The 14,988-nt window shown below is 45.2% G+C and overlaps 1 protein-coding gene across 3 annotated transcripts in view; it reads right to left on the minus strand.

Moving 5' to 3' along the window:
- The window catches only part of LOC102384426 (hemoglobin subunit pi), a 21,213-nt gene that overhangs the window by 402 nt on the left and 5,823 nt on the right, over nucleotides 1–14,988 (minus strand). The window contains exons 1-3 of one of the 3 annotated variants that reach the window (XM_006020874.1): nucleotides 13,961–13,998; nucleotides 2,669–2,798; nucleotides 735–939 (exon numbers count right to left, since the gene is read on the minus strand). In XM_006020874.1, the coding sequence (XP_006020936.1) occupies nucleotides 735–939; nucleotides 2,669–2,763 (300 nt within the window). In that variant the 5' untranslated portion in view covers nucleotides 2,764–2,798; nucleotides 13,961–13,998. Of the gene's footprint in view, nucleotides 1–734; nucleotides 940–2,668; nucleotides 2,844–13,943; nucleotides 13,999–14,988 lie in introns of those variants that run through there. The other 2 variants (XM_014518631.1, XM_006020875.1) reach the window with 2 other exon arrangements.

Consider the following 14,988-nt stretch of genomic DNA (forward strand, 5'->3'; position numbering starts at 1 on the left):
CTTGCTGAGAAATGTGTCTTTAATGCCTTGTGCATGGAAGAAAAATCATTGCTTAATACTGTCTTTGTGCAAAAGACCCCACCCACTCTACAAAAGGGAAATACAAAGTAAGCATGAATAATACTTAGCCTTTATATAAGGCTTTTCCCCTGGGAATCTTAGGTCACCTAGCCATGGAGAGTCAATACCATTTTCCTATATTCATATGATGAAGAGTCATAGATTACAAAGCCAAAAGGCAATACTGCAAGCATCTAGTCCGACCTCATGTATATCTCAGAACACAGGACTTCCCTGAATTAATTCCTCTCTGAACTAGAGCAGGAAAACAATTAATCTTGGTTTAAAAATTGGAGGAGGTACAGACAGGCTGATATGACTTCCCCAAGTTTACAGAAACTTCTAGTAGCATCACTGGGATTGGAACCCAAGGCTTTTGACTCCTAACCCAGTGCTTAACCTACCAGGGCACATCAGAAACAGGCACCCCTACTAAAGGCAGGAGATTTAGCAAGTACAGAAGTAAGCAACTTAAGGACTACATAGCCTCTCTGGTGACAGTGAAGTTGCAGCCTCACTCCCAAGGCTCAGAATGAAAATACAGTAACGTCATCTCTGATTTGCAAGGCCTAGCTCTGTTGTGCTGTATGGAAAAGTCCACCCACTTAAGTGGCTTGCATTGTCTAAGCCAGAGATCCACAGACCCTCTCTACTACCTGTGGGCATTCACTCACCTTGAAGTTTACAGGGTCAACTCTGAGGATGTAGGCATGCAGCTCACTAAGCTTGGCCAAGGCACCTCCGATGTCATCAATGTTCTTGACAGCCTCCCCAATGGCACCCAAGACCTTGGAGCCATGGCCACGAAGTTGCACAGAACCATGGCTAAGGTCAAAGTGAGGAAAATAGGTTTTGGTTTGGGGGAAGCTTGAAAAAAGCCTGGAAGAGAAAATCAGAAATGGCTTCAGCAATGGAAACTGCACTGAACACCTGAAACAGCCTTGACAAATAGGGCTGTATCCCCAGCTCCTGTAAAGGACAAACGCTTGTGCCTGCTGCTCTAGTACAAATGTTACAGGCCACTTACTAGTCCACATGTGCAGTTATATTTGAGCAATTTGAGCAACATATAGCATTATTTCTTTGTCCTAAGCAAACAGTGACATCAGGCCAAATTATTCCTGGTGTAACAAAAAAGTCACTAGAGTCATACAAGTGTGGAATTTGGTTCATCCTTTTCAAGTAAGTTTAAGTATCCTAGTTTACATTTAAATCTTGAAACGGACTGGTATTTTACATTTACTTTCTTTTTTGGACCAAATATCCTAACTCCTCCACAAAATTATCTGCACCTTTGGTATTTTATTTTCTCCAGTGGAAACAAGTTGTATTTCCTGAGGCTAGCTAGTAGAGTATGAACCTTTAGAATTAATTTATACAGAAATAGTTCATGATCCAGAATCCTTGCTTTAATTGCTATACATAGTACCATAAATCCATAAAGGATCATCAGAACATTTAAAATTAGCTTATACATAATGCAAACTTTCAAACAATATCACCTGGAGAATTCCAGACAACTCCAATCAGCTGCAAGGTTCTTTCCCTCCTTTTGTGCCAACTAACTTAAGTAAATTTGGGTGTATTTCTACTGAAAAGAACACAAATCTCTCCAATCATAGAAGAGGTTGTTCCCAAATTTCAACATGGTTCATTTGAAATTGGAGGTGTGGAGGAAAGTAGTGTATCTAACATATTCATGTATAGTTTCCCAGTTGTGGCAGCAAAAAGCTATCTGTTATATTTAAATAGATCTTTCATTCACCTAATAGTCACACTGGGTTTGAGGTGATACACATTCTTATAAGAAGATAACATTTTCTTCTATGTATATGTTACACATCAAACAGAACACTGAGACATGATTCCAGCTACCTGATTGATTTTCCAGTACATTGTCACTCTCTAGCAAGGCCCAGCACATGCCAACTAAAGCTGCACATTACACACATAACAAATTCTAATTCTATATTCTTGCCACTTCTTTACATGCTCTGCTTATAATTATGATAACCTTAGGACCTGGCATGAGCTGGGTATTAATGACTGTGTGGAGTTCCTTGCCTGTATTAGACATTATGGATTCCTCTCAGCTGTTATCCTGGGAAAGTCCAGTAGAGCTGAACAGGAAACTATATTCTTACTTTAGGGTTTTGAAAATGTAATAGATTTTGATAGGAAGTATCATTTTCTGTTACAGTGTAAGGGGTTTTAGAACAATTTCTATAGAACTCTACTACATTCTATTTGTAATTTTCATGTTGCTTATTCTGCAAGAAAGCCCAGGAACTCAATCATTGATGTCTGAAAGATACACTTTAAAATATGCCCTCAGCATGCTATCCAACAGCCAGACCACCTTAACTCTTATTCTGGTAGGACTCTGCATAACAGGCCCACATTCACCACAGTAAGTCCAGTTCCAGTATTGTCCATGTTGCTGGGCTCATATACGCAAGTGGTAAACTTGGCCTACAGAGTATAACAAAGCAAAGTTTTATCTTGATTTCACACTTGTTTTACCCTAAAGTACCTCTAATGACCTAGTTTATACCAGAGGTCACAGTTAGGTCCACAAGCAACTAAGCAAAAATGCAGTATTGCTTACCTCTCCAGTGATTCTGCCCCAATGGCATCAGCCTGAGAAGCCACTTTTCCCCAAATAGCAACCACAGCAGCTTTTTCAGCTTGAGTCAGAGTCATTGTGAGAGTTTTGGAGTTTTGAGATCAAAGTCTTCCTATGATGAAAATTCAGAACAATTGTGAACCGATTGACTTTGCAGCTGCAAATATAAAGGGGAAAGAGAGTGCAAAACTTGGCAGCGGTCCACTGTCATTGGTCACTCTTGGGGTCCACCCAAGAAGGTGGGGTTATCTTATCTCCCTGTGGAACAATGGCTCCTTCTGTAGAGGGTCCATGCACTGGGTTCCATTCTGGGTTTTATCAGCTCCTTACATCTTAACACAGAGGCCGGGAGGTTCACAGACATACTGTACAACTTGAAGAGAAATAACCATTACTATTAATTCTACAGCCTCACAGGTGTGAGTATGAGGCACTACAGGGTAGTAGTTACAGTTAGACATTTCAGACACTAATGAAAAGACTGCTACTTCATAAGGAGCTTATTTCCATATCATATCTGGAGACAGATTGGGTGTGCTAAACAGAGACTGGTTGAAATGCTGGCCCCTTTGCAGTTCTTGGGAGTTTTGCCACTGAGTTCAGTTCTTCCAGGCTTTGTACCTTTGTTGCTCCTGAAAAATAATTAGTAACTAATTCTACAATGGCTTTATTATGTGGTATCATTAAAATTGTACATTACTCCAGATATCTTATATAAACAGCAACAGTAATAATACGTTACACAGAGCACTGTATCTTGTAGAATTTAGTGTGTGCGCACAGTATTATTTTACATGTGTGCATGTGCATGCACATTGCTTTTCACCTGTAGTATCTGGACTATTCCTTATGTAGTAAAATAACCGGCTCCCAGAATTTGCTTCCTAGACCTAGCTATCTCTCTGGAATTCATTGGCAGAGTTCAGGTCTCTCATTCTTTGCTATACAATTATTATTCTTTTTAACCTTTTTGTGAGACAGCACTCAAGGCTCCAAACAGGATTGAAATATCTATATATCTGATGTACATAAACAGAGAAATATGGTCCCTGCTTTGAAGAGCTCACAGTCCAAGGACAGGAAAACATAGGAAAGGTGGGGAATGAATGAGGAAGGAAAAGGCTGATTCACATCTAGAGTCACTGTGCAAACAAGAAGCAGCCATACACAGTCCCAGATAAATACTGCTCTACAGAAGGGTGCTTCTATGACTGCAGAGAGGAAACCTATGCTCTTTTTCTGTGACTGTGCCACTGCAGTGTTTTGATTGAAAAATACAAGTCAGGCCTTGCCAGCTGCATTTTCCTTTAGAGGTGGCTACTTTCCAGTGGTAAGTGATATTTGAAGAGCTTTCTGAAGAAGCTATAGAATGATGCAATACAGTCCACTCCTAAGAACATAAGAAGTGCCATACTGTGTCAGACAAATAGTTAATCTGTCCTAGTATCCTGTCTCTGACAGTGGCAGAAATGGATGCTTTAGAGAGCGAGCAATGAACCAGTCATATCTAGAGCAGGGGTGTCAAACATATGGCTCACAGGCGGGATCTGGCCCACTGAACCAATCCAGTTTTTTCTATCCAGCCAGCTGGACTACCAATGTAGCCAGGGGGAGTGGTCTGCCATAAAATGGTGATCTATGGCAGGAGGCTGAGTGAGGGCTGACACAACCCTGGTCATGCTCTGGCTGCTTTGCTGGTTGCCACTGCTGAGGTCCTACCTCCTGGTCACCAGCTCCTGCCATGTGCCCTGTGCTAGAGTTAGAGCTGGAGCTGCTACTACAGTATGCATGCAGTAGTGGCAGCTGCAGCTCTACATGCTTCAAACTGGAGCTGGAGCTGCTGCCACAGCATGCTCCGTGGCAGCTTTCTCATGCCCTGAGCCAGTTCCAGTCTTTAAGGAGCCCCACAAGTCAGATCTGGCCCAGGGCACAAGATGAGTTTGACACCCCTGATCTAGAGTAATCTGTTCCCTATTCATTATGGGCCCTCGTACCTATCATTATTGGTTTAGCAATCCTAGGAGAAATATTTCCAATTCTTTTGTTTAAAGATCAGGTCTGTTGAAACAGTTCTGTTTCAAGAACCCCTTTGTATCTGGGGCATCATTCTTTGTGAGGTAACCCACTAAGCTGTGAACTCTTAAACTCAGTGGGCTTGTCTACATGTGGCCCTTGTAAACAGGATTAGCCTAACATTGCCATTTTTAAAATGCATTAAGGGCATGTGCCCACATGTGCACACCCTCAATATGCCTTTAAAATGGCAATTTTAGGCTAATCCTACCTAAATTTGATACCTGCTTAAAGCAAGTACCAAATTTAAGCTGGCATAGTTAAGTCGTATTAGCCCACATGTAGACAATTAATGCTCATTAATGCAGTGTGCATCAATTGATGCACACTGCGTTGATGCACATTAGTGTGGCTGCATGTGTGCTAATGCGATTTAGCTATGCCAGCCTAAATTTAATGTGCCTTAATGCACATTAGCACATCTACATGTAGAAGCGTGTCTAAATCGCCTTAATGCGCTTTAAACAGAGGCACACTAAGTTTAGACATGCGTAACTACACATGTAGACACATCCAGTGTTACTTAAAGCAAAGGCTACAGCTTCATTGATAACTGTGTATAAAGGAGGCACTTTCCTGGGAACTAGTAGTATTTGGGACACTGGTTTCAGGGCTTCTCCAGAATAAGGAAAACTCCCCCTAATGTAAAAGCACTGGTGTGATTACTCTAGTGCACATAAGGCACTAGTGTCAAGTGGGCCTTCTACCAGGATGACCTGACAGTGCTTGCCTATGCTGCTGATTTCTTCAGTGTTTGGTTATAATGTACAACCCCCATGTCCCCATGTACTTTTGCTGCACTGCTGAGAAGAGAGACTGGACTGGTTTGGCTTACTCTAGGTTGAAACCACAGCTAGTCCCCATGTGCTTCACTGTGCAGTCATGAATCCAGATTTCCCCAATCTAGCTGGGCAAACACTGGCTGGATTTGCCCTTAACAGCAGCATTTGGTCCTCTGTTGGAAATGTTTCTTGCTCTGCTGCAAGTCAGCTCAATGTTGGTGTCTAGACTTAGTACCTATCCTAGTGCAGACAATTCTGTAGATCTGAAATGGGGTTTCAGAGAGGAGAAGGTTATGAGGACCTCGGGTTCATGCAAGAGCAGGTGAGGGTCAGCTAGCAAGCGGCAGCAGACAATAATATGGTGTCCATAACATAATTAATGGGGAGAGAGGCTGTCTATCAGGCGGAGGACCCTGTGTGACTGCTGGAGCCACAGAAATAGCAATTAATGCAATGGAGGTTGATGCTCTTACTGTTACCATTCTGACCTGTCTGCAGTTGCTCCTGACTCTTCAAATGCTTAACTTTTGCACCAAACATTTCTGAGACTTGGTAGCAAAGAGGCATATAGAAGTTGGAAGGAAATAAATCTCACCAAGAAGTGGTATTCTGGAAGGAATGGGTTTTACCTGAGCAAAGACAAACACCTCTGAAAATTGCTCTTTGTGCCTGCAAAGTGGGCTTTGAATGATGATAGCTCCTTCCAGATAACAATTGCCTCCATCTTCATTTAAAGGAGGTAGCACTGCTCAGATGTCTAAGTTACCACTGCCCAGATGTTTAGGTTAGCATCAGTGCCAGAAATGCCATGAGCTCTGCTTCACTCTGCCTAGAAAAGGGGCTTATGTGAAACCCTGATCCAATTCAGTGCATAATTTAGTGCTAAGGAGACTGATGATGCTTAGACACTCATGACAACTTCAATGTGCCACACAACATGGAAAACATTGTGAATTCAGGGGCAAATCCAGTCTCCTTTTCTGTAACCATACAAGGGATCTGATGTAAGAACACTCTGGGAATGAGTGTGTGTCAGGGAACATCAGGAACTGATAGGAACGAACCAGAGGATTGCATTTATTCTTACTAGTACTCATGACCTGGAATAGTTGCCATAGGGAAGGTCTGGGGAAACTACCGTGGCTGAGCAGTGGACTCCAAATTTATGACTCAGTGCATGGTCTTCCACATAAAGCAGAGAGAACCTAGGGCCTTTCCAAATATAATACACAAGAAATTTAAAACTTTTTGGCATGTAAGCCTAGTTTCATTTTGGCTTTGTGTGTTGCATGGCCACTCCATGTTAGCATATTGTTTCCCTTGGGATTTAATTTAGAGAAGACAACACTGGCCTGGGACTTTTTGATCTTAGTTGTCTTCTTTGTTGTTCTCTTGGGCAAACCATTTCCTCTTTCTATGTCTCAGTTCCCAACGCAATCTTTAAAATAGGAATAGCAATACCCTCCTCCTCTATAAAATCCTATTTCAGCTCTACTGTGTTTATTTCTTTTAAAATACCCCATACATATATATGTTAATATGCACTACAGTGTACTTACAAGCCAGGCTACCTTAAATCCACCCATTTGTACAGATGCAGTATGACACAGCCTTTGATTACGTATAAGTCTGTGGGGATCCCTGCCTATTCTAATGACAAACTAGAGAGAGTAAACCATTTAGTTGTAAGCAACTCATAGAAATTAAACATCCTATGTGGACAGCTGCATACAGTGCAATTTCTGAGGCAAGAATTAAAGCATTTATTTTCTCTATGGAATTTAAATACAAGTTTATTTTTAATAATGACGTTGTTTTCAGACATATATTACATATAATATTTCTGTACACTTACCATTCAATAAGTGGTCCTATTCCTCACTCACTGTGCATGATAACCTGCATGCTGATGGCCAAATTCTGCTCTTAATTACACTACTATTACTCAGGGATTACTCCATTTACTTCAATGGCAATATTGCAAGCAGAATATGACCTAGGCTCAGAGACAGGCAATGGCAGGACTGCTACTTCATTTGCTATGCTGTTTCCAGTCTGCACACTAAGTGAGGCAGGGGTCCTACAGAAATTGATCAGATAATGAAAGACTATCTAGTTATAAGGCTAGGAGCTACATTTGCACCGGACAAATAAACTTTGATGTATTTGAAACCTACATGCTCAGCCAGGAAATACAAATTTAATTTTCACGGAATTACCAACATGTCCCAGAAAAACCAGAGAAGCATTGGGAGAAATTCACCCACATGCCACAGACAAAGGCTACAATGGAGATGGTGGCAGGAGCTCTGTGGGGCAGCACATAGCAGAGCCAGTTACCACCATGCTGCATTTTGCTCTTTCAGAGATCTCCCTGAGCTCATTAGGTTTTCCTACATTCTATGATTCTATTTTTACATAGTGTCCTCACTCTGACATGCTTCAGAGAAGAAGAATGGCCAAGTGGTTAAGGTGGTATGTTGTGACATAGAAGACCAGCTTTTGACCACCTGCTGTTGCACAGACTTTTTTTTGTGCCTAAGTTTTCCACATGTAAAACAGGAACAATGATACTCAAGGATCTGTGGCCTGTTTTATGCAGGAGGCCAGACTAGATGATATAGAAAGCAATAAAAATTCTTTCTTTGCTTGCATCTTAGATTACATCTGTATATAGAACTAGGATAATTCTTCTGGGGTCCAAGAAATAAGTTTTGTTAACGATACTGTGGCTGCAAAAAGTGCAGCCTGAGCTATGATGATAATTTATAATATAGAGCATGCTATCTCCTCAGAGCACATTACAAATATATCTGAACCATACTTTAGTACTTCCAAAAGTACTAAACGGAAGTACTAAAGCACGGTGCAGTAACAACATTGCCATAGGGTGACGTATACACGCCCTGTGTGAACTTTTTATGTAATTATAGTATCTAAATGTTTGTCTATTTATATACTCATATTTAGATATAGCAACAGAAGTATAATATGTAGCTAGAAGCATATACCGATTCTTAAGTCACAGTATGATATATTTCTGTTGTATTGTCTGTAATCAAAGACGAGGTTGTAAATAAACTGGATTTTATTTAGTATATTGGCACAGTGAAGCCTATTCAAGAAGAACCTTTTTTACAGAGATATATAATTAAATTTGATGCCATTTCTGTTCACTACAAAAAGCAAACGGCAATTGATGACAGCAAACTTCTGTCAGTCAAGTAGTTCTGTATTAGTATTCTGTGTTAAAAAATAAAATGAAATTTACTTTGTTATTTATGGCTCCTTCACAGCCTGGATAGGATGGGAAAGAGCTGCTTTATTTTATAGCCCTTAGCAGCTAATGAATGGCCTGATTTAGCAACAAGTGCTGGAATCTCAAAATGTTTGTCTATCCTACTTAGCTTCTGAAGATACTGAATATTGAACTGGACAAATACTGAGAAAGACAAATCCTGGTTGCTGGTTTTATAGAGTATAGTATTGATTAGGTTCTCTTTTACCACCACTATTTTATTCGAAGGGCAAGCTTCCAGAAAAACAAATGGATTTTATTTTTTGTTTTTGAAGACAGAAGCAAGTAAGAGTCGTATGTATCCTCTTCAAAATGAGATTGATTCATATACTGGTAGAGGATCTTCTCTTTAGCAGTGTAAGTTAACTCAGTTTTAGTACAGGATATTGGCCTCATTCAGTTGATTGCAATAAAATATATATTTACTCTCAGCTGTAAAGAAATTTGGGATTACTACATTTTGGAAACCTAACCTACAAAGAGGAAAACATTTTTATTTTCATGCCAATTCCCAAAGGTTTTATACAACTCTTTGTTTAAAATAGTCTCTTACAGATGCAAAGTACACACTTCTGTAACATCTTATTTGTGAAAAATAGTATCTTGCTTAGTAGAAGCCAAATTGAGAAATTTTAATACAGCTGACCACTTTTGGAGCATAAAGAATGCTCTGCTGAGATAACATGCCTGTTTTTAATCACTCTTAACACAACTGGCTCACTCGAGTGACATCTACTCCTGCTACAGTTGTTATCATGATGAGCCTTACAGAGAATGACCAAGCAGATAAAGCAGCAAGTAGAGTGTGTTCATGTAACTGCTCCACCCTAGCTACTCATTTCTTTATGCAGTCTTTGTGAGGGGACTCTACTCAGTGAAACCCACAATAAGGGTATATCACATTATAGCACAGAGGACTTCTTAGTCTCTTCTGAAAGAGCTGAATGCAGCAAATTATGGAAAGGAATTTTCATGCAATGTATCCAAGCGATTTTCAGGCCCCTTTCTAGCATCATCACTGATAACTGTCTGTTCCCACTTAAAATTCCTGACTATAAAGCATGAATGGTGAGAGAAGTTGTAGCAAAAGAGTTGTCAGGGAAAGCAATGTTTCATTAATAGTCCAGACAAAGGTGTCAATTCATCGGGTAATGTATTTCATGAGAAAAGCTGAACCAGACTTGAAACTAAACTACACAGTAATCCATATGGACCATAACATTGGGTCTTGGGTAACAAGATTCAGTTCTAATACAGTCCGACATCTAGGAATAGAAAGGAATGGTGAATAACAGCCAGATCATGATGTAGGAGATGCTTTACCCAGAGCACCTACAACGTGCAACTGGCAACCATTGATCTTTCCAGCCTGTGTCTAGTGTACAGTATGTGTTTTCAACTGTCAGGTGGGGAACAGTGGGGAGGAGGCTCCTAGGATGTGAAGTGTTGAGGGAGATGCCCGGCACCCCAGCCTCCACAGACACCTCATTGGGTCCAGACGCTATGTTGAGGCTGTGGGCTGGCCCAGGCACAAGGGCAGGAGCTGTTCAGTGCACTCCAGCCACTCCCTCTCCTCTTCCTCCATGGGGCTGGAGCAAGCAGGGCCAGCATGAGGAGCCAGCACCGCAATGGCCAACTCCCACTCAGGGGCCACATGGAGGCGGGGCAAGCAGTGGGAAGTGGGTGAGACAGGGGGCCCAGCTGCTGCGGGGCCAGGATCTGTAGCAGGGCTTGGGCCTGGCTACTGCAAGTGGCATTGCACCTCTTCCCACGCCCAATAGGGGACCTGAGGCACGCTCATGGGCAGCTGCCAGGGCCAGCTGGGCCCAGGGGCAGGGCCTGGGCCTGGGCGCCAGGCAGGACGAAAGACATCACCAGGGCCAGCACTATTTAAAGGATGTGCTGGTCATCCTTGATTGCCTCCACTGCATATTGGACCATGGCAAGCTGGACCTTCATCTACCTCTGAAGGAAGGTGAGGAACACCCTGAGGTCCTTGCAATCCACCCAGTCCATCTCCTGGGACTCATGCCAGGCCTGACTCTCTTCAAGCTGGGCCTCAGAGATGGTGATCAGCCACTTGAGGAGAGCTGTCTGGTGCTGGCTCTGGTGCTCATGGAGCCAGCTCATTAACTCATACCAGCAGAGAATGGCAGCATCCTTGGGGCCCCATCTCCACTAGCAGCAGTTGGGTCTTCCCCATGTCCAGCAGCTCTTCTGCAGAGCAAGGACAGAGGAGCTCCTTGTGAATTTGTGACATTTCAGAGATAACATGCACTGTACAGAGGGGCTGTGTGCCACCTGCCCTCAGTTCGAGGGTCACGTGTGCACAAGTGCCCAGGGACCATGGGAAGTTGCCTGGGTGGGCCCTTCCACAGGTGACTGCCTGGCGAGCCTTCCCTCCCTGCTTCCACAGAGGGGGCAGGCAGGCCACTTGCTGCTTGCTGTAGGCAGCTTCCTTTCCCCATACCCTACCTAGGCCAGGCCATGGCTGGCACCTATCTGGCAGCTGCCATGGTGGCTCTGGAGCAACTCCCCCCCTTCTACTCCCTATAGGCCAGACATTTTGGTCCCATGCTACTGGGCCTGTGGCACCCAGGTTCTAGGGGTGTGGAGCTCCCACCTGCCTGAGACACAGACCTGGTGATGCCTCCCTGCCCCCTCCTCTGGAGAGGTGCCCTGGGCCAGGGCCCCCATTGTGCGTGGGCTGTGCCCCAAGCATGCCTCTGGTCAGAATCACCAAGGTGTGCCATGATGAGCTGGTTGAGCACTGCCCAACCCACTACGCCTTGCTGCTGATGATCATGATGGTTCCCCTGGCACAGGCCCCTGAGCTTTGAGGGTGCCCCAGGCAAGTCCAAGTTTTTCTGCAATATGTGCCACTGCCTGGAGAGGTATGTTTGCCTATGCTATGGAGTGCCTGACCCCTGTAGCTGAGGAGATTGCCGCTGCCATCAATGAGTTTCTCCACACATGACAGGGCCCTGGCTGCCTAGCTGGGAGCCTGCATAGTGCTCAGTAAAGTTCTGAACTGCCCTGCATGTTGTGGGGTGGGGAGGGGGAAACTCCATCAGATGTTGGAGGTGGCGGGGAGCTTGGACAGGCAAGGCAGGGTGGGAAGGGCCCCCCACCCTCCCATGCAGGGTTCCTGGCTCCAGGCGTGCAGCCCTGAGGTGGGCAGGTGAGCTGGCACAGCCATGGGTAGTTGCGGCACCCCCTCCCCATCACCCTATCTCCCTGTGTGAGGCTTACTGGGCAGGTGTGGCAATCAGTCCCAGTGTTCAGATGCTGTCCTTGGCTGTGAAGAGGAGGTCTGCCTGGCCATGTCCCAGAGGGCTGTGTGGCACAGCATGTGGCTGCCCAGACAGTGACTCCCCCTGACAACAAGCTGGAGCTGGCACATGCAGGGGCCATCCTCAGCCTGTTCTTATTGTCGGTGGGCCACTGCTGGAATAGCTGGGGCAGGTGGTGGTCTGGGCTGCCCAAGCTGTTGGGTAAGGCCGAGGACAGGGACCGTGCCAGGACCTGGTGCAGGAACCCCAAGGTGCCTTTCCCCAGAGAGTTGGTCTGGCTTGTGGCCCCTGGCTCAGGCTCCAGCACCCTGCCTATGCTGCAAAACAGGTGTCAGGCCTCACCAGGTTCTGTGAAGTCCAGGATGCTGTCCAGCTCCTGCAGGAAGGGCATGGATTTGTGGGAAGCCTGTTGTGGTCCCAGATGCAGACCCACTGTGCCCTTAGGGTCATGGCCTTGACTAAGCACTGCTGGTGGGACCACTGGTGTCTGTGCTTCTGCATCCTCTGGGCCATGTTCTCATACACATGGGCATTGGCCCTTGTTACCTGGCCAAACTGCCATTGGACCTCTACATATCCCCAGAAGGCTATGAAGTCCGCTGCCTTCTCATGACTCCAGTTGGGCCCCCTGTCTATGTGTGTCAGTGGCTGTGGGGCCTAACTGGGTGGCAGCTGGCAGGGGCCTTGGCAGTGCAACCCCAGGCTTCAGGTAGTGACATCCAGGGGCAGGTGCCTGCAGTGGTGGGGCAGGCCCGGGTTGGCAGGGGCCTTGGCAGCACAGCCCCAGGCTCCAGGTCAGAGCGCTGGGTGCTGGAGGAGCTGCCCATGCCATGAGGCTCCTGAAGTTGCTGAGCCACATGGCTCTGAAGCAGGCTGGAGTCTGGCCCCTTGATGCCTCAGTTGATTGGGCACAATTTGTGCCTGTATCACCCTCTACATGTGCATTTAATTAGTCTACTGTGCCCTGATAATGGTGCACATGTAGATGCAGATGCTTTATTGAGGAGCTATTTAGTCTACTCTTCAATAAAACGCATGTGTAGATGTACCCACTGTCTTAAGTGTTTTTACTCATTCACCGTGTAGCAGAGTGGCGTCCTTAGGGGAGATCAGCGCAACCCTAAGGATGCCACTCTGCTACACTGTGAATCAGTAAAAACACTTAAGACAGTGGGTACATCTACACATGCATTTTATTGAAGAGTCGCTGTGATTTCCCCTAAGGCCCCTTTACCGTGCTAAGCTGGCCCAAAGGGCACCCTCAATTCTCACCCGCCACGTCTTTGATGGAAAATGTAGGATAGGGAGGCTGCCTTTCTGTCATCTTAGACACAGCTTCGTGTTGTACACTGGCCCCAGGGCTCCTGAGTCCCTTATGGACCCTGCTCTATAATGGATGTTTCGGGGCACCCCAGCCTTATGGGCTATGCGTGGCTCCAACCATCCCTTTACCATGCCCCAAGCCTCACAGATAGAACTGAAGTTGTTTGGTCTGGGCCTTGTTATAATTTGGCCCCCTCGCTGGTGTACGGGCTCTCTGCAGCCCGGTCTCGCTCTGCACCCTCGCTGGTGCTCAGGGGTCGGTGCACCCCCAAATGCTATGCCCTCTCTGGTGCTGGCATCCCCACACTACCGTGGATCCCCTATGAGGCCTCCTCCATCCCCTTATAGCCTCACCCAAGCCACCGTTGTTATATCAGCAAACAAAACACAAGCCCCTGGGCTATAACATAAATTCTAGCTGCCCGGCTATAACAGTATTCCAGCCACACCAAGGGGTACTCCAGCCTTTACCAGTCTCAGGGCTGTACCTGCAGTCAGGCCTCACCTCTCCTCCCTGCTGGCTCTGGGACAGCTCCTTCTCCCTTGGCTAATAGCAGACAACTGCCCTCCTGACCTCAGGCCTGGGATTTATATGGAAGCCAGGCCCTGCCCCTTCTGGTCAGCTCACCAGGTGCAGGTGCAGCCACTTCCCTCATTAACCGGTTGTCCTGGCAACCTGCACCTGGGTTCTTATCGCTGCTCTTCAAGTAGCAGGCACCTTAGTGCCCTGCTACACACAGGATGAAAGCCACAGTCTCTGGGTAACTGTTTTGTTACATGTAAGTTTAGATACAGGACTAGGAGAAAGAAGGTAAGAGGTGAGGGGAGAAAGGATGATTCTTCTAGTTCAGTGGTTCTCAACCATTTAGATTCAAGGTGCCCCTTGGAAAATGTCAACTCTTAGGCTTCACTTGATTTTTGATTACTGAAAAATAATAGATCAATTTTTCTGTTGCAAAGAATTCTGAAAGACCACAAAAGGTCAGAATATTTTTAACACTATGGATTTTTATTTGAAATCTCTAGGCTTAATCTTGTGAATCGTGTTTGCACACTTAATAGTGCTAACATCGTGTGGCACTCCGTGGCATCCCTGAAAGGATCTCAACACACTCCACTCTGCCACATACCCTGGCTGGGAATCACTGTTCTAGATCCTAGTTTGGGGTGTCTTGAAATGCTGGCCACTTTGTCTTGTGCACATTGGGAAATGGTATTTCATTATATGTTAATTAGCAAAATGTTAAACACTTGGTACAGATGAGGATTTGTATATTTAAGAAGCCACCATCTTGTTGTGATAGCTCAGTGTAAACTACTGCTCAGATATATGGTTTTTCATAGGAGGGGTGGATACAAGCCTGAGGGTCTTAAGTGGGGGTGACCATGGGCCAAAAATTTGACATTGAGACAAGTGGCAGCAGCTTTAACTCCTGTGGTTCCCGCAGCTATTAGAGCCACAGCAGCTACTGCTCATCCCACCGCAAAATTTCTGACTCAGGGCACCCTCACACGGCACCTGAAACAGTGGTG

Source organism: Alligator sinensis, unplaced genomic scaffold (genome assembly GCF_000455745.1).
Source record: "Alligator sinensis unplaced genomic scaffold, ASM45574v1 scaffold410_1, whole genome shotgun sequence".
NCBI classification, from domain to species: domain Eukaryota; kingdom Metazoa; phylum Chordata; order Crocodylia; family Alligatoridae; genus Alligator; species Alligator sinensis.